Source organism: Mytilus edulis, chromosome 6, assembly GCF_963676685.1.
Source record: "Mytilus edulis chromosome 6, xbMytEdul2.2, whole genome shotgun sequence".
Taxonomy (NCBI): Eukaryota; Metazoa; Mollusca; class Bivalvia; order Mytilida; family Mytilidae; genus Mytilus; species Mytilus edulis.
The window spans coordinates 16844441-16866998 of NC_092349.1; the positions used below are offsets into that span (position 1 = coordinate 16844441).

Below are 22558 nucleotides of genomic sequence, written 5' to 3' on the forward strand. Positions count from 1 at the left end.
TTGTCTATTCGTTTTTGATGCGTTTTGTTATTTGATTTTGCCATGTGATTATGGACTTTCCGAATTGATTTTCCTCTGAGTTCAGTATTTTTGTGATTTTACTTTTAATATCACTGTTTTAAAACGGTATGACTCGGTCATAATAGAAACAGTTTGATGGGGAAGTATAATTATATGCAAAGCTATTTGGTACCATTAGGAGAAGCAGTAAAACAGCATGAAAATAAAAAAAGAACTTGTCATATATTATATTTAATAAAATTATCTGAAAAGAAAAAAGCATAAGAATTACCAGGCTGATTCTCAAATATGGATCAGCATTTCTATAGATAAAAAAGAGCATTTATATATACAATCATATTCATCAATGAAATAACATTTTCAAACGTTTTCTCTCAGTTTTTGAATATCAGCTAATGTCATGAAGTTATTTTCTTCATCCGGATCTTCGTCGGCGCTAGAATCACTCTCTGGTAAAGGGTCAGCATTAATTGTCAAGTCTATGTCCGCATAAGGTGTACCATTGTCAGACCCATGAATAAAAAAAATCTTCCCTGCCGTTTCCTGGCTGAACTCAACTTCGATATAGTTAAGGTCAGTGGGTTCTTGATTCTACAATATTTTGAAAATTAATATAGTATTGTGCTATACATATGAAAGTTAAAATAAGCGGAGGAAAATTTACATACATCCAATAAACGTATAAGAATGATTTATAAGGAAATATAACACAACATTAAACCTTAACTATTTGTGTTGTTTGCAGGTTACGTGTATTTCGAATATTCATGTAAAACACTTGACTGGTACATAAGAAACGATAAATACAATGTTTAACTATACCAGTACACGTTTTGATTTACATTGGTTGAAATATGTTATGATAACTATTTTAATTCATCGTCAAAGCCGAAAAGAGCTTAAAAGTAAAATCACAAAATTACTGAAGTCCGAAAACATTCAAAACGAAAAGTACATAATCGAATGACAAAGTCAAAAGCTCAAACACATCGAATAGATAACAACTGTCATATTCCTGCCATGGTACAGCCAATTGAACCAGGTTTTATAGCTAGTTAAACCTCTCACTTATACATGTATGATAGTCGCATCAAATTACACTATATTGACAACGACGCGTGAACAAAACAAACAGACATAATAAGTATCAAAAATCACTAAAAAAAAAAACTACAAATATGTACCAAAGAGACACAAAATGGCATATAGACAAATTATGATTAGTTGATTTTGTTTGCCACTGATTCGATGAGTATCAAAGTGAAAGTGTATATCAGACGGTTTTTTTCCTATCTACCTAGAAAAGGAAAATTTCTAAAAAAAATGAAAACACACAAGCTTGTGTCATTTTCATCAAAAGTAGAAAAAAATTAGTACATGTTTCTATGACGCACTTATTTGAAACCTATAGCGCCTGTTTAAAACGTTTGGTTGTGAATTTGAAGTAAAAGTTTTTAAATCTACGCCCACATGAAGCTTCCAATTTTTTTAAGCTTCCAATTTTTTTAAGGTTTATGAATCTTTTGTTAATGTCTTACCATCTTTCCTTCCATTAATTTTTTTGCGTCCTGCTCGGTGACGTTTTTTGTCCTCTTCGGTTGACTATTTATTGTTACCTCTGAAAATTGCAAACAATAATTTCAGATGTAAAGTAACTAAAAAAATGCTTTGTTCAAATATCAGGTATTTTCTAAGTACGTGTTTGGTCGTTATGAGTTCCGTGCACGATAGTGTCAACTGTGCAGACATAATTATCGTTGAAACTGAATGTTTTTGTACATTTACCGAAAATTAAATGTTATTACCCTTCAAACGGGTTTGGTGTAGAAGATTCAGTACGCATATGGGATTCTTTTCACGATCTTCGCCTTCGTGAACGATTTGGTCTTCAAACTGTCTCATTTAAACCGTTAATTTTAAGTAGATCAAATTTCAGTTTGCATTCCAAATTGTATACCAAATAGCGTAATGGAATTATAAAGCTAAAGCTTGATTTTAATTATTTCGTCTGAATGTGTTATTTTTAATATTAGTAAGCATTTTGATTGATATTTTGTTCTTGCTGATGGCTGGTATACTAAAACGTCAACCAACAATATAAACTAACCATCACGAAATAGCCAATAGTGCTTAAATTTAAGCATGCGTTGAAAATTAACACATACCTGATGTCACACATGTTCGCTCTTCAGGACTAGGCATTGATACTCGATTAGCTGTATATGATACTTTTCCTATCTGAATGTTTCGTCTCCTATCGATTGAAGAATACCCTTCCTCTTGCGAGAGTTCTGATTCTTGAATTCTCCCACCGACTTGGTTGGTATTCTATAAGAAATCAAACTGTTCTGTAGCGTATCGATTTGAATAATCTTTTGCTCAAACTAATTATCCATCTAATGAATTGAATGCTTTTATGTTAAAACATGTAAAAAAACGTAGTACAGACAAAATCGCTTTTCTTTGCTTTTCAAATAAGATGGATTGATCACATTGAAACATATACTATTTATACTTTACTTGCTTTTTTTGTATCATTGGAAATATATAAAGCTTTACTTTTCAATGACATGGTAAACTGTATACAGCTTTTGTCTATGGATGCATATCATTTTAAATGCTACTCACGCTTTTCGCCTCCATTATAACTGAAAAACCAATAAAAAATAATATATTGGTATCTTGGTATTGTCAAAGTCACAGAACATTATAGTCAAAATATCTCAGACAATTTATTGAATATTGTATAAAAGGTCGAACTTCATTTATTTTAAACCGACAAAGAACATATATAGTTATATAAATAATTTTATTCAAATTCCTCTCAATTTGTTTTTAACTTGGTGTGTTATTTTGATTTCAACTGAAATACAAATTTAGGTTTAAGTAGGAATTATATGCTTCTCCTTTTAAATTTATCCGGGTGTAAAAGCGTTGACGGTAGTACCTTTTGTATGAATCGAAGAAGCACTTCATTCTAAAAAATGCACACGGTCAACGCTTAAACAACCCTATGAAATTACAAAAAAGATTCATTCAATACTTACAACTACACACTGTTAGATCATGAAAACACGATTTCTGTCAATTTTTCTTTTATTTACTTGTGCACTTTACTGTCGAAGCTCGTGTCATCATGAAGGTTACATATATTTTTTAGATCAAATTTAATTTTGAAATGACACGAAATTGCTGTTAGCTAATCAATATAATGTATTATAATGCAACAAACATGTTATAGAATGATATAATACAAACCTTTCTTAACACATTGGATACTAGCAAAGCATAAAGGAATTCCACAAATAATCATGACAACCTTCAATCCATAAGTTAAAAAGAGATCTGAAATCAATTAAAACTAACTCTGGATTATTATACACGCAGTAATAAGAATAACGTCTCTGCTTTTTGTATCAGATTTATTAATAAATTTAGTAGTCTGTTTTATCATCTGATTTCGACCACTTGTCAGGTACTGTTGCTGTTTGAATATCAATCAACGATGAGTCATTCCTATGTCACTGATGGGTCTTTGGTAAATTAATCACGCGTCTGGCATTACTAATTCTGTTTTTATCTTCGTATCTATTTTGAGTTTAGTCTCCGTAAGAAATGACCATGCACTGTCAAGATTAAAGGGGAAAAGGTCAATAGAGAGATTGAAGGTTAATCGTTTACGTGTAACTCGTCACATCTTTGTCGCGAGCATACATCCTATAGATACATCGTGTCAAGTGGTGTTAGATCGATTTCATATGTATATAAAGAACACGTTTTTGGAACACTTGCTGTTTATCTGTTTGTGGTTCTGTATTGCAATATTTTTGGTAACAAAATCTAAACATATTCTATTTGGCGCTAGAAAAAGCAAATCACGTTTTATGTGCAATCGAGAGTATACCAAATCTTGTTAATAAATTATAGGTGCTAACTAATTTTCGGTATCTTTTAACTGTTTTATTTTTTCACAAATTGTAGCACATTAAATGTCTGTCTGCATTTAAAAGATCTATACGTCAATACTAAGAGTACAATTATGAGTATGAGTTAGGTAGTTCAAATACAATTTCAAATACTAGTATATGTCATGTTTACTCGATTTCACTCATGTAGAGATGTGTATTGTCATTTGCAAATTCCTTACATGATATTAAATAAGTAATAAATGTTTATACTAGTGTACAACGTCATACCCCATTTCTGCAATTTGTTGATTGTACTCTGGTTGTCTGTTTTATTTTGTACGTCAGGTAAACAGCGGTAAGTGCTTCCGTTGTCCATTTTGAAAGCTTTAAACAATATACTTTTATTAAGGTAGTATGCCTCTATACTTTCATGGCAGCTAAAGATTTTCTCCACACCTGATGAATTACAGGTGCAGGAGTAGTTATACAGTTCATTGTTGTCAAGTCTTTGTTGGTCTTTTTCTTCATTATAAATCCCTATAAATAAAATAAATAAATATTGAATTCATACAAATAAACTAGAAGTTTGAATATATTTAAACTATCAAAATAAAAACTTATGATTAGCTACTTTTTCTAAAAAATAATTGCGACAATTAAATTTTATATAATTTTGTATGACTATCATGCTACTCTTGTTGTACACAGTTTGTACCTGAGTGTATTAATAAACTTGTCTTGTATTAATTGTACTTACATTCAATTTGTATATGAAATTCGGGACGAGAATCGGTAATAATGCATTGGTCCTCATTCACTGTTAAACATGTATACGTCTCTATGTGCACTCTCATTTTGTCTTTGTTCGTCTCCATCATCCCTTTGAGCTGTAAGGAATCATTCACTTTATAGAAATCTTTGAATGATTCATTAATGTCAGATCTATTGGAGTACCCGGAATTACCGTTTAAGCATAAAACGTGTTTTCGTCGAAATGCATGTCTCCATAAGTGAACATTTAGATACTTTGAGAATGTGCTCACCAGTTCTGACATCCCTAAATACAAAATAAAATGTAGTATGCGATATGTCCATTGAAATTTCTAATTAAAGACGCAAGGGTAACAATTCGTAAACTTTCAATTTGCACAAGGTTAGAATCATTTCTCTGATTAAAATGGTGTAGTCACAAAATGTTTTCCCCTAGCAGCAAGTAGCAAATGATAAAAAACCAAACGAATTAATACCATAAAATTTGATTAAAAACATAAAAATCAATAACTGTTGTTTTTTTATTGTTTGCATTGTTTCACATTTTCCGGACGGACATATTAAAGCTGAATATACGGTACGAGTTTTAATCATTGATGAATGCTGTACGGTTGTCTATAATTGCTTACATACAATTCATTTGAATTCTGTAAGATAGTTTTCTCATTGGAAACCATATTACATCTCGCTATGTCCGTGTACATAGAATGTTTTCTTAGTTCATTTAATTATACGCATGCATTGTCCTTTTAATATTTAATCTGTTGAACAGTTTTTCACAAAATGAAGAGTTATAATCAACATTTCCAACAGTCGACATGAATTTTCTATTTATGCATTCATAAGCGTCGTTATGCATAGTAAAATATGACCCCTGACCTATAATATCACCGAATAAACACTCTTTTTGTAGTCGTATATAAAATATCCCTCGATATTAAAAACGATTAACCACTTATATATTCACTCATGGACATGTGGAAAACAAACATATTTGTATATATATCGGCAATTTAACGAACATATGACATACTAACCAATCGATAAGCGTTTACTTTGATATTTTCTATGTTGTTTACGAAAACGTAATTTTTCAGTTAACAGTTTAAAAAGGGTAGTCTATATACTAAGGGCAATTTCAAAACTATAAAGTCGTATAAAAACAAAAAAAATATATAGCATATCAAAGTTTACATAATCAGCAATTGCAGTAATTTATATATTGGTACACAATAAATTATTAATTTTATTGTTGTTGTTTTCAGTTGATTGTTTATGTGTTGATGTTTTTAATTTAATTTTTTTTGCATTCGGGTTGTATTGAAAATAGACACGGATCTGTTCTGGACACTGCACAACGTCGTGATTTAGAGGTTAAAGAACATTTATCTATGCATAGATATCTTTATGTTGATCACTTAGTGTTGTTTATGTATTTTGCAGTGGGTTGATGTCTCTTTTGGTCATTCACAATTCACTATTGATTGATATTTGTACTCTAGGAATAGTATATGATATTAATAAAAGAATAGCAAATATACCCTGTAATGTTACTCAAAACAAGACGTATTACTTACGGCAAAGTAACACCGTTACTATTCCCTCATTATGTTCACCACCAACAATTCCTTGACAACTATACTTTCCTTCATCATTCTCAGTGAAATTGTAAATGTTTATGCTGAGTTCTCCTTTATCTAAATCGATATTTATACTATACTTGAGTACGAATTTAGGGTTTATAACATTCATTATAACTATTGGCTGTGTGTCTTCATAATACCACGAAACATTATCTTTTTCAGTCAGTTTCAAAGGACATATAATTTCAGCTGTGGTGTATTCTTTAACAAAGGTCATATTACCATTTGTCATATCTGAAAACATAATATGTGAAACAGAAAATAATGAGATTCTCTTGCTCGACTTTGTTGTATATGATTTGAAGTTATATTTACGTCAGTTTTTCTAATACATACATGGACAAATATAATTCAAACAAATCCGAAATGTCTGTGACAATATCTTCATATTTCCATTTCACATGAAGGATTGGCTTTTTTCTACAATCTACTGCAGTAACGTCGTGTAACAAGAAGAGAACAATTTAGTTATGTATGCAATATTTTCGTTTGGTAATAGATTTATCGAGAAACGAATGACATATGTAGACTGCACATAGACTAAACAGGAAATTTACTTTGCAAACTACGGACTCCTAAATAAAGCGCTGCAAAAATTCTTTAATGTAAAATGATATAGTGGGGCGATATTTAATTTTATAATCCTGATCAGACGTGACTGTGCAGTAATATATTCAGCACTGTAAAACAAACGCATTTCTCGTCACGTTTTTAATATCTCGATAGGTAAAAATAGAATAAACAAAATACTGAACTCCGAGGAAAATTAAAAACGGAAAGTCCCTAATCAAATGGCAAATCAAAAGACAAAACACATCAAACGATTAAATGTCGAGGTGATCATTGCTGTTAACTCATATTTTACCTTAATATTGCAATAATTTAAGTTTGGATGTAACACGACTTGTGGTTGGCTGACGTCGTTTTGTTTATCATATCATAGACACAAGTTTGTCATGTGACCATGACGTCATCAACGTTTTTTCATGATTTTGGTTGGTTTAAAATGGAATTTAGAATTAAATTATAAGAAATAACTAATATTTCGTCATAACATGTAAAGTGTGGAGCACACTGTTAAATAACCCGCTACGCGCGTTATTTAGTGTGCACCACATGTGTTATGTTATTTCTTCATAGACAGAACACATATTACCGTCATTCCTTAAATGATTGAAAATTGAATTATTCGAAACTTTAATTTTAGCAATCCCTCTTGTGAAAAGACAAATCAAGATAAATTAAAAATCATTATTGTCCGCCATACCATAGTAATTTGTTTTTGCAATTCATTTTACACTGAACATTGTTTATTTTAAATAAATTAGAAATATTGAAAAACCAATAAAGGTAAATGATACTCTTGTATGCTTTGTAGTTTTGCATTCCTAACAATGAATTAGATTTCTTTATGAATAATCAATTGTTCAAGTATGAACCTTACATGAAATGTTTTGGTTTTCCATTGTGTATATGTTCTGTAGACTGCTCTTCGTCTCTTTTTGTCCTTGTATTTTTTTTTAAATTTTGCAATGACATTGTCTCTTTTTCTCAGACTTGCTTCTGCCATTCAGGGGACGGAAAATTAATTAATTTAGTATTTAAATTTCAACCATGTTATTTCTAGTTCAAATGTTAAAAACTGGAGGTATATTGAAAGCGTCAATCCTGATTCACATACTCATATGTAACCATTCAATATACAACAAAGGTTTTGATGTTGACTGTTACTTTACTTTCAGATCTGTTCACTGTGTCTTTTTGTGTCGGGATGTATAAGTACCGGCCCACGTCCACTTGTATGTCTGTCAATCTGATGAGTTAACCCTTTTTAACTGATTTTTATAGTTCGTTCTTATGTTGTACTGTTATACCACTGTCCCAGGTTAGAGGGAGGGTCGGGATCCCGCTAACATGTTTAACCCCGCCACATTATTTATGTGTGTGCCTGTCCCAAGTCAGGAGCCTGTAATTCAGTGGTTGTCGTTTGTTTATGTGTTACATATTTGATTTCCGTTCATTTATTTACATAAATAAGGCCGTTAGTTTTCTCGTTTGAATTGTTTTACATTGTCTTATCGGGGCCTTTTATAGCTGACTATGCGGTATGGGCTTTGCTCATTGTTGAAGGCCGTACGGTGACCTATAGTTGTTAATGTCTGTGTCATTTTGGTCTTTTGTGGATAGTTGTCTCATTGGCAATCATACCACATCTTCTTTTTATATTAAAAAAACCTTTGAAGAATGTCAGAATTTTACACTTTATTTTTACTATTCGACAGATTATGTCAGACGTACAAACAATGCAATAACAAATTTAAATTTACTTACGAAGTAAAAAACACATCAAAAGTTCAAACTGCATTTTTATTAGAAGAACGACATCCGGTGCTAAAAAATAATGTTCCTATAACTGCAGTGAAAAAAAGAAAATGAATAACTAGTATATAAAATTCATGCATCCAGCTACCTCGGACAAGGTTCAGACAAGGTTAACCTTACTTTGTCTACACTTTTAGGTTCCATGTTTTATTTAATGAGTAATAAAACAGTTGTGATTCATCCGTTCCGTTGATTAATATAGTTGAGTGTATGCTTTTTTTTCAAGTTGTATAGACTTCCCTGCTTAAATCTATCTAGGATTTTGATAGTTTAAAAATAATTTTGGCGTAAATTATATTTTTTACTTTCAGGTATTATAGAGTTACTTATAAAGGTATATCCAGACACATGCTCCGGCTTTCTTAAATGTTTACTGTTTTAATTTGGCTTTTCATTTTTTTTTTATTGAGCGTCACTGGTGAGTCTTAAGTAGACGAAACGCGCGTCTGGCGTATTAAATTAAAATCCTGGTACCTTTGATAACTATTAATATGAATGTTGTTTGTATGTTTATCAGTTCGTATTTAGGTATAGGAGGATGTTGTATTTGTTTATTTTGTAATGGACATACTATTTCCTGCCTTTATTGGATTCAGAATAATGACTACTATCCGCAAATAATTTGTCCTCCTTTTGTGACTGTTCGCTTAAGATCATTTATTGTTTAGAAATATAAAACTTACCTTACGTCAGTCGATTTATTAATACTGTGATACTAATAATGAGGAAATGTTTCATAGTGGAATTTTGAATTAGGACAAAAGGAAATGACAATGGATATTATTGAATTAATTAAGTACGAAACATTTCCGATCATCTAAATATTTCCTCAATTTAACTATGAGACATATTCTAAATTCGGTCAATAAAAGATATTTGTACTCAGTTGGTTAGAGAATCATTGACCTTACAATATATTCTATAACAGAAAATAAGAGTTGAATTGTTGTCATTTTCAATGTAGGGGATAATAGTTTATAGGGGTTAACATTTCCTATATAGATGAACGAGAGACCACTGAATGAAACTAACAACAATTTAAATTTAGGGAATCAAATTTACTCCAAAAGAAGTGACACCTGATTATTCGTTAGTGTATAATAGAGGCAAACGATACCAAAGGAATAATCAAACTCAAAAGTAAAAAAAGAAATTATCAAAGCCATGGCGAAAATACGAAAATTTAGTAAACAAAATACAACAAAGAACAGGGCAACACGAGATGAACACAAAAGCGTTACATAATAAGGTTTGTAAGCTTATTGTCTTGATACTTGACAGTGTAAACAATTGAACCCTACCAAAAACAATAGTGATTGTAGTAACTAATTAACTTGTTTTAGGAAGATTTTACCTCTATTCACGAATCGTTTTAATCTGTCGTTCATATCATTGCAATTGACTATAAATAGATTTCAAGGATGTCAAAGTTTTATAAATAAAGTTAAATATGGCTTTAAAAAAATTGAAATTTGGATTTTGTGTTTTTAATCATGTTTATATTCGCACCAAGTTGTCAAAATAAAATGCGTATTTTTTTAAAGATAATTAAGTCAATTAAAAAAACCAACCGTAATACATACAACTAAATCACCACCTTTTGTGTGGATTACAGGTGCATTCTTGGGATGGCAATACTATATTTTCCTTATATGGATAGGACTGAAGGTAAACCTGCCGTAATAAATTATTTGTGTATTTATTAGTAACAAAACCAAGTTAGTTTTATATATAAGCGATCTTAATGTATCAGCCATTCTTTTGAATAGCAATATGTTGGCTTATGTAAGTCCCCAACATAAACATTGTTTATCAAACTTCCTGAAAACTCAAATCATTAAGACAAAACTTTTATATTTTTTTATTGATCTTTTTAAATTTCTAACAGCAGCGAATACATACATTGTCACAAGACTTTCGCGAATTAAATTATAGGACATTGTTATTATGCGAATAAAAATACATTAAACATTTTAAGTATGTTAGAAAAATGTGAATATACATTTATATAATACTATATTAAGAATAATTTGCAGTCCATTTCTTATGCAATCATATTCACAATAAATTAAACAAATTTCATAACTTTCTCCTATCTGTCGAGCAACGACTCAGATTTGTCTTTACAAAGATATAAATATTTAAAATTTAAGGTAGGCTTGCACAACTATCATCTGACCCTTCAAATTTCAACTGCAAGGTCTGTATTTGTTTCATCTTGGGTGTTTGGGCATAGAGTCTATACGAACTGTAAAATCCCCCGGAGTATTGTTATGATTTTGTTTTAAACAGATTTTAAATATCATATAAAAAACATTCTTTATTATTTTTGCTTTATGTTTTCATATTGGATATATGTAATGAAGAGAACAACCATAGTACACTATGTAGTGAACACATAGTTTACAGCGTTTCAAATATATATGAGTTATGTAGCTTTGCATGACGAATATCACTTAAGAACAACTAAAAATGAGGAAATAATGCTAGACACACAATTTCCAAAATTTTGTTGATTAAAATCGACTCGCTATATTTTTGTAAAACTTATAAACAGTAAGACGATACTCTTAAGACTGAAAATTTACTTTGGCCATATAATTAATTTGTTTATATATATCTATATATTTAAGGAAAAATTACTGAATACAGAACTCTTTAATGGAGTTAATCAAATTTACTATATAGATGATGTTTTATTAATTTTTAATAAAAAAAAAATATTGGGTGACTATGTTAAACGCATCTATTCTTTCCAGCTTGAGAAAAGAGATACACCAGATACACTTCAGTCTGTTTCGTTTCTTAACTTAAATTAAAAAGCAGACAATTAGGGTTGATTGAAAAACTAAAAACTTAACGATATAAGAGATGATTTCGGCTTCCAAGTGGTGAATATTCAACTTTCAGGTAACAAAATTCTAGCAACGTATATGGAGCATATATCTCACAATTGAAACTATATTCGCGGGATTGTATTTCTTTCATGAATCCCTTGATAGAGGGCTGCTGCTAACGAGGAAGTCGAAGCTATTTAAAGCAAGAGTTTCAAACGGTGAAGTTGAAATCATTCCATAGAAAATTATACGGACTTCATCACGAGTTTGTTGACCGTTATTGAATATCTGTTTCATAGATGAAACTTATATGAATGACAACCCATTCCACAGATCACATACGATACAAAACCAAATGAAATGATTCTTTTAATTTAAATTTAAAATGGGAAACAAATACTAGTAACTATAGTTTTGATATATTTGACTACACTGTACCGAAATATTGTAAGATGTAAGAATAATTGTGCAAATATGATTACCTTTGAACATTAAATGCTACATACCAATTGATACACTAGCACCATATACTGAATACAGCAGGTGATATAACGATATTACAATATTTATGTTTATCGTCCTTCCCTCCGCCTATATCACCCTGCTCTGTTGCTCCGTAATTTTCGTATCAAGACTTCAAAACGAGACCAGGCATTATCAGCGACGTCACAATGTGAGAGGAGAAGTTATCAGCGACGTCACAATGCGAGAGGAGACGTTATTAAGCTTGCTTTTGTCAAGCGTAAAACTGTCTTAGGGAGAAAGAAACGACCAGTAATACAACGATAAAAAGATAATCGGGTTTTCTTCGTATAGATATCGTAAAATATCAGACGCTCGACACAATGTGAAAGTTTTTAGCTCGTTCGCTACGCTCACTCGCCAAAGAGGTTCACATTGTGGCTCGCGGCTGATATTTTACGATATCAATGTGTAGAAAACCCGATAATCTATACACATTATATGATACTGTGTGTCAAAGCAACTACGACAAAATAATCACTAAATTTTTACATAAAAATCAACATGAGACGTAGTTTTGTTTTAACGTTATGCATATATTGGGAAAGTGTAAAACTACATAAAGAACTTAAAAAACAGTGAACCTAACTAAAACTGATCATACTCTTCAACCCTCTTTTTATTTCATTTCATTGCCAAACATCTTGCTTGAACTTTTTATCGAGAAATTTATCTACAAAGATACAAAAAAAAAAAAAAAATAGAAACACAGAATATCACTTTCTTATCACAGTAATAATTCATTGATAAAACGTTGATCTCATTATTCTTGATCTTTCACGTATATGACATTTTGTCAATTTCAACTAACGTATTAATTTATTTCATTGTAATATAAACTAATAATCATAGCTAAAATCTTCATATGTTTGAATATCAGTCGTGGTAGTTTCTTCCAGTTGTTCGTATGCATTCATCAAATTTGTATTCACGTAAATGTCACCGGCTGAATATATGTCGTTTTCAAAGCAGTTGTTAAAATAGTTATCAGTATTGTTCACACTTTCAGTCTTTTGTTCGTTGATTGCCTCGGTATGGCTATTTCCAGAAACATCAAATTGATAATAAGAGCTTGTATTATCATTTAATGTATGGTTTGATCTACTATTTCTTCCACCGCTGCAGTTTCCCAAATCGACCGAGTTATGGTTTACACTATCTGTTGTGGCTACATTATGAGGTACCACATCTTCATCATGCTTGTGTTCATCTTCAATAGACTGTTTCCTAAAAAAATAGTAAACACTTCTGTCATAAATAAGATATTTAATGTCAAAAAAGGTAGAATAAAAATAGCATTGCAAGAAAAAATTAAAATGGGAAGTCCTTTATTGCATGGCAGATTGGTAAATAACTCTCGACCAACCCTGGGCTTTTATCAGAACAAGAAAAAAATCAAACTAATATTAACCGCTTTACACAACTTCATTTGTAAATATGTATTCAATAGTTCTAGACAGCCAGCTATATTTTATTTTTTTCAAGGAGTTGCAAACTTTTACTTACTGGTGAAGATTGTTCCGGTGACACGTGATATGTGCACGAACAGATTTAAAATCAATCATGTAGGTTATGCAATTAGGTATCTACACACTCTTTAAATATCTACTGCAAGTATTTGTTTTACTTGAAGTGATTTTTGCACTTGAAAAACATCCCATTGATTAATTGCTAGGCATATGTACTTATTTTAGTAACAAATAGCAAAGAAAAAAGATACCAAGAACGTAATCAAATTTAAGGACAAACAACACTATGCGCAAAGACAAAAAAGGGATATATGAAAAACTGAATAAACAAAGAACTAAATATTATCCGCGGAAATCATATTATATGGTAAATTTTACCTAATTGATTAGCAATTTCTTCTCCACTTGCAATTGGTTTACTATTTGGTGATAGATATACATTTGAATGTTTACAATCGGTCCCAGTAATTGATGGAATAGAATAGCAGAAGTATATTTAACTTAACTACAACTAATGATATGTTCTTACCGCTTGATTGGCATTGGTAAATCATCCGTTCCTGATATACCTGGAAATCAAATAATGTATTCAATCAACACGTATTTCTCTACAATGTTTTTCTATGTTGTGTCATGTGTGCTGTTTTTTGTTTTTGTTTTTCATTTTTAGCCATGGCGTTGTCAGTTTGTTTTAAATTTATGAGTTTGACTGTTCCTTTGGTATCTTTCGTCCCTCTTTTAAAATTAACAGCTTTTAAAGATTGCAAATAAAGAACTCAAAGGAAAAAAAACAAATCAGAAAGTTCCTGATCAAATGGCAAAATTAAAAGCTCAAAAACATCAAATGAATAGAAAACAACCTACCTATTCCTGACTTGGTACAATCATTACATTAAGTAGAAAATGGCAGATTTAACCTAGTTTTATAGTTAGCTAAATCTAACAAACTAATTAAATCCGTTTAAAATGAAGGCAACAGTTGTATACCGCTGTTCGAAATTCCCAAATCGATTGAGAGAAAAATATCCGTGTTATAAACGAAAACTGAGGGAAACGCATCAGATATAAGAATACGACACAACAGAAACACACCATTAAAATGTAACACACAGAAACGAACTATAATATCACAATGACCATTTTCCTGACTTGATACAGGATAAATTAAGAAAAGAATTGTGCGTTGCACCTGATTTTGTGGCTTGCCAAACCTCCAGTTATTCCGGTTTTCAACTACATATTAAGACATGTCCATGCAATACTATTTTGAAGAGACATTACTATAATATACGACAACATTTGTAGAGCTCGTATTTAGAAAAGATAAGATAACCTATCATTTTATTTGGTAAATGAAATACGTTGAAAGAAACATAATTGAGAATGGTTAATCAATTTAAGAATGGCAGATTTTGTTGTAATTTTTCTAATAGATTAAGAACTGAAAACTAAAGATCGGTCTATAGTAATCCAGCATTTAATCTATAATACTAAAATTACGAGGTCCAATTTGTCAGCCGTCATCACGTAATAACGACGAATCGAAAAAATCAACTTCATATACAACTAATATAGTACAAAGGTGTAGATTAAAAATTACATCACTCCAGGCCCTTTTGTTTTCCACGTAATTAATATCGCCAATAATTTGGAAGTTCCGGGTCGAGTCCGATATCGATACCAATAGTATAATCACCTGTTACCTATTACCTTATCTGTACGTTCCGCATTTGACAGGCGCACCACCAAACGGTGCATTCAGGATTAATATGCTATATAAACGGGTCATAATCACAGGGTTGACACTACTAAATTGTCAAATTGTTACCTATTGTAGTATTTTAGTCCGTAAGACTTTCTAAGATAACAATACGAATACTAAAAATCGGGACTAAAAATAAGTTTCAATTTGTTAGCGGGCATGACGTAAAACAGCGAATCAAAGAATTCAACTTTATTTATAACTAATATAGGACAATGCTGTTGATTAAAAAATACTCCATTCCAGGACCTTTTGTTTTCCAAATATTTAAAATTACCAATAATTGATAAGTTCCAGTTCGACGGGTTCAAACAGAAAGATTTGAAAGCAGAGAAAATTGTGTATCTTATAATCGGCATGACTTTATCAGATGACAGTACTAATACTAAGATAAGGCTTGCGCATAGTTATATACTTTAATTCAGTCACAGACCCGCGATATCACGGGTATGTTCTAGCACAATATGAAGGGTAACAAGGATTCAGTATACGACAGCTGAATAGTTTATTAAACTCGTAGATGAAAGTGTACAGTTTACGAATTCTGAAAAAATACAATTTTATTGATCAACTTTCAGACATGCATTGTACACATTTGAGTAACTTATTTACATAATATTAGGCAAAAGGCAAATTGCGCATATTTATGTATTTCAACAAAATGTAAAACGATTAAAAAGGGAATGGCAAAAAAGTGTTGATTTAAGCATAATGTATAATAAATAGACTATACAAAAGGTACAATTCAAATACTTATCACAGAATTAAAATTTCATGAATATCAAAATTTTCAGTTTTGCTTCACGTTTTTATATAAGGTTCCTAGTAAAAAAGAGAACCAAACACAGAAATAAGACACATACAGAGTTATGTTGCCCTTTCTGACTTACATCAGTTTTAACATCTGAATCTACATAAACGTTGACAATCACAATATGTTTGAAAAAATATTAGCCTCTTCTAGCCTCGGTATATATCAAATACAAATCTTATAAAACTGAGATAAAATTATACAACATTTATACAGACCTTTCCCCTAGCTTTATTGAAAATTATGAAATCTGAAACAAAGGGATACACATCGGTTAAAGTTAAGATAAAACTTTCTATTGGAATATGTACCCGATGTAATGACACGATGCGAAGCACTATCAATTAATCAAACAGTCGGAAAACAACATTTACTACAAATGTATACAATATACAAATACTTACGATTAATCTTCAATGCCATAGTTTTAATAACTGCCCCAGCAAAAATGAGAAGAACAATAAGAACAACAGCTATTCCACAAAACGAATACGTCAACTGCTTATAACCTATGTTTAAAATACAATTAGGCGCATTGATTGTTTTCTCAATTGATGTCATTGAACAAATTATAAGATTCAAACATTATTTGAGCATTAAATACAGATTTTTTTATGTTGCTTACATTCAATTCATTTAGTCTCCGGTATTAATTTTTTATCATTGCTAATAATGCCATATCTTTCAAAAACATACCGAGTCTGTAATAACATGAGCAACACGGTGGATGCCACTTTTGTAGCAGGATCTGCTTACCCTTCCGGAACACCTGAGATCAACCACATTTTTTGATAGGGTTGGTACTGCTTAGTCTTTATTTTTCTATGTCGTGTCTTGTGTGCTATATTAATTGGTTGTCTTTTTTTTTGTTTTTTAGCTAAGCCGTTGTCGGATTTTTTTTTATTTATGAGTTTGACTGTTCCTCTGATATATTTTGCCCCTCTTTTAAGAACTTCATGGAAATAATATATAAATAATAACAGAATGACAACATCGAAGATGTAAACATCTTAAGCTACCCATGCATCGCTCTTCAAACGAATCAAAATGTATATCCAAATAATTGATAAAGGCACTGACCTGCATGGTCCACTGTTGTGATTTCTTCAAGATTATCAATTTTGTAAATATAGCATAGAAGTGTTTCAGTGGTTGTCTTATTGAAGTTGTTCAAGTAGAGAACTTTATGCACGTCATTTGTTAGATAAATTTTAATGTTTTCATCGCAGTTTGAGTTGGTCTTTATGTTTAGTGAAGAACAAACACCGGTGTAGACGTCCACTTGTTTCTGTAAAAATCCTGTACTTTTCTCTGTAAATGATTTCTTCTCCTTCAATATCCCTTAAATTAAAAAAGAAAAATGAAAATTTTGAATTTGTTCGTTGCTAAAACATTATAAATCAAAAGATATAATGGTGAAAATGAGAAAACGTCATTGAGGCATTTTTAAATGTACTTCTTCTGTCTTATATATCCCACTAAACGTTAAGCAATGCATCTGTCTATTAGCAAAGCACATTATTTGATTACCCATTAGCTAGAAAACACATGAAGTAATTTTTAGGTAACAATACCAAATGTTTCATTTCAATTTGTTGAGGTGTTGCAGCATCCTTTTTTAGTAGACAATCAATTTAGAAAACGAATTGCCGCGTAATAGTGATTCAAACAAGAAAAATAATGTATGATTCCCTTTTAAAGTCTTATTAGTTATTTTTTATTCGAACGTCACTGATGGGTTTTATGTCAACTAAACGCGCGTCTGGCGCAAATACAAAAGTTCATTCGTGGTATCCGTGATGAGTTTATTTAGTAGAAATATACATAAAAAGGAAGATGCGGTATTATTGCCAATTAGACAACTCTTCACAAGAGATCAAATTGCACAGAAATTACGTCTATCATTAATGAACCCATAACACAACGTCAGCAAAAATAACCCGAAGAAATGAACGAAAAACAAATATGTAACACAGCAACAAACGACAACAACTGTATTACAGATTCTTGACTTGGAACAGACATATACTTACAGATATAATAACCAGATTGTTAAAACTTCATATAGTTTAAATGAACACTGGAAAGGCTGAATAAATACATTGAACAAATACACGCAGTAACTAGTAAGTAGTAGTTATATTTTATAACATCACAATGCTAGCAAAGTATATGATATTCAACTTACACTCTACAGTAACCAGAAATGTTTCGTTGGACGTCACACACTGGTTTTCGTTCAATGTCAAGCACGTATACTTCCATGTAGTAGCTTTTTTGTGTTTTCCTCTGCCCTTATCTATATTGCATTGAGGTGAAATGTGCAATTTCAAAGTTGGGCGCAGTAAATATTTCCCCTTTTCGTCGTTAATCATTTTGCCACTTTCTACGATAACATCGTGAGTACATACGACATTTGTTTGATGTGATATCCCTTCACTGCTTTCTTCCAATACAGAGGAAAGCCTGCTTATATCTTTTGGTACGTCTGAAGAAGAACATATGGCAATATCAATTCGAGAGAGAAATTAGTTAAGAAGAAAAACAAATCTCAAAGAGAAATGATATTTTACATGAACGTACGCACTATATGTTTACATTTTGTTCATTAACATACACACTGACAATAGATTTTAGATTATGCTAAAAGATATTCATTGTTTGCAAATAAAAAAGATCACTTTTAAAAAAGATGAAATCATTTATGTTTTTGCTGTGGCAATTTTTGTCAATCGGATTTACAAAGCTGCCTATGAAACTCAAACGAAATTGGTACAAGTTGATAAAAGAACACACGATTTGTTAGAAATCAGATTTGAATTGCATTTAAAGGTATTAGTTGATAGAGAGAATTATCAAACGTTACTCCGCAGCCACAAAAGACATAAAACACATGTACAGAATGACAGAATTCATAAATATAACAATTCGTATATTGATTTTTTATTCTTGTTTATAGACTTTAGCTTCTATTCTAACATAATTTTGATTTAACTTGATTTTCTGTGTTTTTACGCCGCTTTAAAGCACCGGCTTTGGGTTATTTCGTCACAGTCAGTTTTGCATTGGTGGAGGAATCCGGTAGACCCAGAAAAAACAACCGACCTGTGATAGTGTCTAGTAAGTGCACCTGCACGAGTGGGGTTCGAACACATAATCTCAGTGTTGACTGGCTATTAAAGTTACTTCTTAGACCACTCGGTCACAGAGACCACATAATTGTGATAAAAACGCAAAATAGTAGCATGCAATATGAGCATACAACTCACAGTAGGTATAAACGGCAAAAAGAAGATTTTCAGATCACAGCAACTGCTCTATTACTGACACCAGTTTTGGTGATATTAACAAGTAAATGCGGTTAAATTTCATGTTGGAAAATAACTCATTAGAAGTAAGCGAGATAGTGGTTAATATTAATCGAATGTAAAATCTTGATGATTGTAATCCGAAAAACGACAATTTTGTGGTTATTCGATTTTACTCATTCGTGATCATTACAGAGTTTACAAATTCCCAGAAAAAAAGGTTCGTCAGCTGGGTCTGTCATCATGTTTGCTGTTTTCTTCTTCTTCAAAATGAAATATTCCAACATTAAACATGCGACTGTAACATTTGTCAAGCTCTAAACTGCAACCAGTAGACACAATTAATGAACAGTTTGAAAGACAATTGTTTCTGTGTCGTATAATAGAATGCGCAAAATACTTAACATTGAAACTAGTTTGAACTCGTTGTTTTTCTTTATTCAAAGTTCGTGTACATTCAACAAGCTTAAGTAAAACAAATATTCACAAAAAGAACCCATACTTACATAGAAAAAAAACATACTGTTCTGTAAACGTAATTGATCAGAAATTATATAAATTTGTAATAAAAATACAAATACAAAAAGTTTTCTACATTTACATCGTCTAGTCGCTGGTAGCTAGTTGTTTCGTTGGCAATCATACCAAAATCATGTTATGATCATATTAACAACCACGTAAACAACATAATTCAAGTCCCCGTTTTAGACTTGGGTAGCTTTATATATATAGATAAAAGATCAAATCGCAAACATGTTTGCTTTGGTATTGACATCAGTTTCACGAGCTTGCATTGTTATTCTTGATCATTTGCTGTATGAAATGATTTGTTGTGTTTGTATTTAGAACACATCACAAAATAACTCACTGCAGATTTTCACAATGACTGTATCGTCATGGACCTCTTTACCAATAAATCCTTGACACGCGTATTGTCCTTCATCGGCGAAAGAAAAATTACGAATTAGAAGATTCCCAGTTCTAATTACACTGTATTTTGAACTAAATTTTGGATTGACATCTTTTCCTATAGAGATGATTTTCGATTGTTCAAAATGCCAATTGACAGATACGTTTTCGATTTCTATAAACGGGCATGTTATTGCGACTGTAGAATATTGTTTCACAAAGATATTTTCGCATTTCCATAAGCCTGCAATAAAATAAATTAATGTGAACATATTCTAAATTTACCCTGATTACATTGTACATGTTTGAATTGGTTTTACTTTTTTTTTTTTTGGTTACAACTGAACATGCTGAAGACATATTATTTGTCGAAATGCACATTTTGTAAACTGAAATTGGTTTCGCTAATTTGGTCATTACATTTTTTTGAAGCAAGTTTGTGTTGTTCATGCATTGTCATGGAAACACTTCGATATCAAATTTAGATAATAAAAAAAAAAAAAAAAAGGAGGTTTGAACTGATCGCCAATACACTATGTTCACTGTAGCTACGTTTTCATCCAGTTTTGTGTCACTCGTGACACGCCAAGGTACTAATTCAATGTATTATAATCTTATGAAGGTATCAAAGGTAAAGGTGTCTCAGGTAAATATTTAATAGTATTGACCTTAACTTATCTGCAACTGCATAAAATACTTATTGTACAATTAATAATAAACTTACGGAAAATAATGCATATCATACAAAAGTAAACTGAATTCATTTCCAGTAAAAAGGTAATCCTGAAATATAAATCTAATAAATTGTACCATTAGAGGTCGGTCATTTTCAAACGTATCAACCGTATCGTATACGTTGACGTATCCACATCTGCAGATATATAAAAAAATATTATGTGATCCCGAGCTTATTAATAGAGCATTTGCATTAATCAAGTATTTGCTGGCGTATCCGTATCGACGTATCGTATAACACGTATATGAAAAAGGATAAATTAAGTCAAGTTGGTCCCGATGAAAATATTATATAATGCATTAAATTTTAATTGAGATCGGGGTAAAATCATTATTGTAAACACATCTGTTCGAGCCGTGTACGTCGATTCGTGCACGTATTTTGATACGTGAATAATGCAAATGGTCTAGAAAGACTATTCTTCATTTAAAAAAAAATAATTGGAATCTCTTCGAAACAATCAAACATACACTTTCAATATCTGTGATAGTGGTGTTTTTAAAAAAAAAATAGGGGTTCTATCATTCCCTTTAAAAGGAGCCAATGTAGGGTAGGTGCACGAGTATCGTACACAATCCTTTAATAATCTAATTATAAAGATCTTACATGAATTAACATAAAAAAAATCAAAATCAAATTTACTTCTTATATACATGTAAGGAACTTTGAACATTGTTCATTTGCTATTTTATCATGAAAGGTAATAGAAAAGTACTGAGTACCACTCTATTTGTCAAATAACAATTTGGTCTACGTGAGCACAAGTTCATACACAAACAAACGATTTTACCGTATTCACTCATATCATGCCTGTAAACTGTTCCAACTATCTGGAATATTTTTAAAAGTCGGGTTAAATTTTCAACAAAAACTCGATATTTTCTAATTGTTTTGTAAATGTCTGTATTAGAAATTAATCAGTCGCCCATTTGCATGATTGAAAGTACATAAAATTAAGGCTCGGGATCACATACTGATTTTTGGTATATCTGCAGATGCGGATACGTCAACGTATATGATACGGTTGATACGTCTTTAAATGACCGAGCTCTATTACAAACAATCATTAAATGATTTAAACAAATCAGTTCCTAAAAGGATAAATCAGCATATGCAATACTTGTGACGTTGTCATGTCAAAATGAATCATAGATAATGTTGCTTTCGGAAAGGGCCATACGGGGGGTACATTAGTAATACGAAACAGCGGTTTTGGTCTATGGGCTGATACGGGATTTTTACATTCGGTTTCAATTTTCTAACGCCTACGCTCACTTAACAATTAAACTTGTACATATCATTATGAATAAAATACATTTGTATTCATATTTTTGAACTTTATATCATAAAAAAAGTTTAAATAATGTCCATTGCTTTGTAATGCCCTAAACGGAAATATTTATAAGCTATATCTAGTGTGACTTTCGATTATTCCTACTTTTTCATTTCATATTTTCAAATTGTTTAAATGTAATTGAT

The 22558-nt window shown here is 31.2% G+C and overlaps 2 protein-coding genes across 2 annotated transcripts; both read right to left on the minus strand.

Annotated features, from left to right (window-relative positions):
* Positions 1-236: 236 nt before the first annotated feature.
* On the minus strand, positions 237-9439 carry LOC139526005 (uncharacterized). Its single transcript, XM_071321189.1, has 10 exons — positions 9409-9439; positions 8675-8734; positions 6278-6577; positions 4687-4986; positions 4218-4466; positions 3280-3366; positions 2650-2669; positions 2187-2349; positions 1560-1639; positions 237-612 (listed from the first exon to the last, which is right to left on the minus strand). Exons 2-10 carry the CDS (start codon positions 8706-8708, stop codon positions 382-384), a joined length of 1464 nt encoding a protein of 487 aa, XP_071177290.1. The 5' UTR covers positions 8709-8734; positions 9409-9439; the 3' UTR covers positions 237-381.
* A 2477-nt stretch (positions 9440-11916) lies between these two features.
* LOC139527248 (uncharacterized) lies at positions 11917-18990 on the minus strand. Its single transcript, XM_071322583.1, has 5 exons — positions 18315-18990; positions 17207-17467; positions 16531-16635; positions 14083-14122; positions 11917-13311 (listed from the first exon to the last, which is right to left on the minus strand). The coding sequence occupies exons 1-5, from the start codon at positions 18499-18501 to the stop codon at positions 12924-12926; spliced, it is 981 nt and encodes a 326-aa protein (XP_071178684.1). The 5' UTR covers positions 18502-18990; the 3' UTR covers positions 11917-12923.
* Between the last annotated feature and the right edge of the window lie 3568 nt (positions 18991-22558).

Coding starts and splice junctions, on each gene's coding strand:
- LOC139526005 (XM_071321189.1), bottom strand. CDS start 8,708: ATGCAGTTTGAACTTTTGATGTGTTTTTTACTTC. Junction 2,350..2,649: donor TTATAATGGAGGCGAAAAGC/GTGAGTAGCATT, acceptor GATTTCTTATAG/AATACCAACCAAGTCGGTGG. Junction 613..1,559: donor AATTAATGGAAGGAAAGATG/GTAAGACATTAA, acceptor AAAATATTGTAG/AATCAAGAACCCACTGACCT.
- LOC139527248 (XM_071322583.1), bottom strand. CDS start 18,501: ATGATTAACGACGAAAAGGGGAAATATTTACTGCGCCCAACTTTGAAA. Junction 17,468..18,314: donor ATTTCTGGTTACTGTAGAGT/GTAAGTTGAATA, acceptor TTTTAATTTAAG/GGATATTGAAGGAGAAGAAA. Junction 16,636..17,206: donor CACAACAGTGGACCATGCAG/GTCAGTGCCTTT, acceptor TTTTAAACATAG/GTTATAAGCAGTTGACGTAT.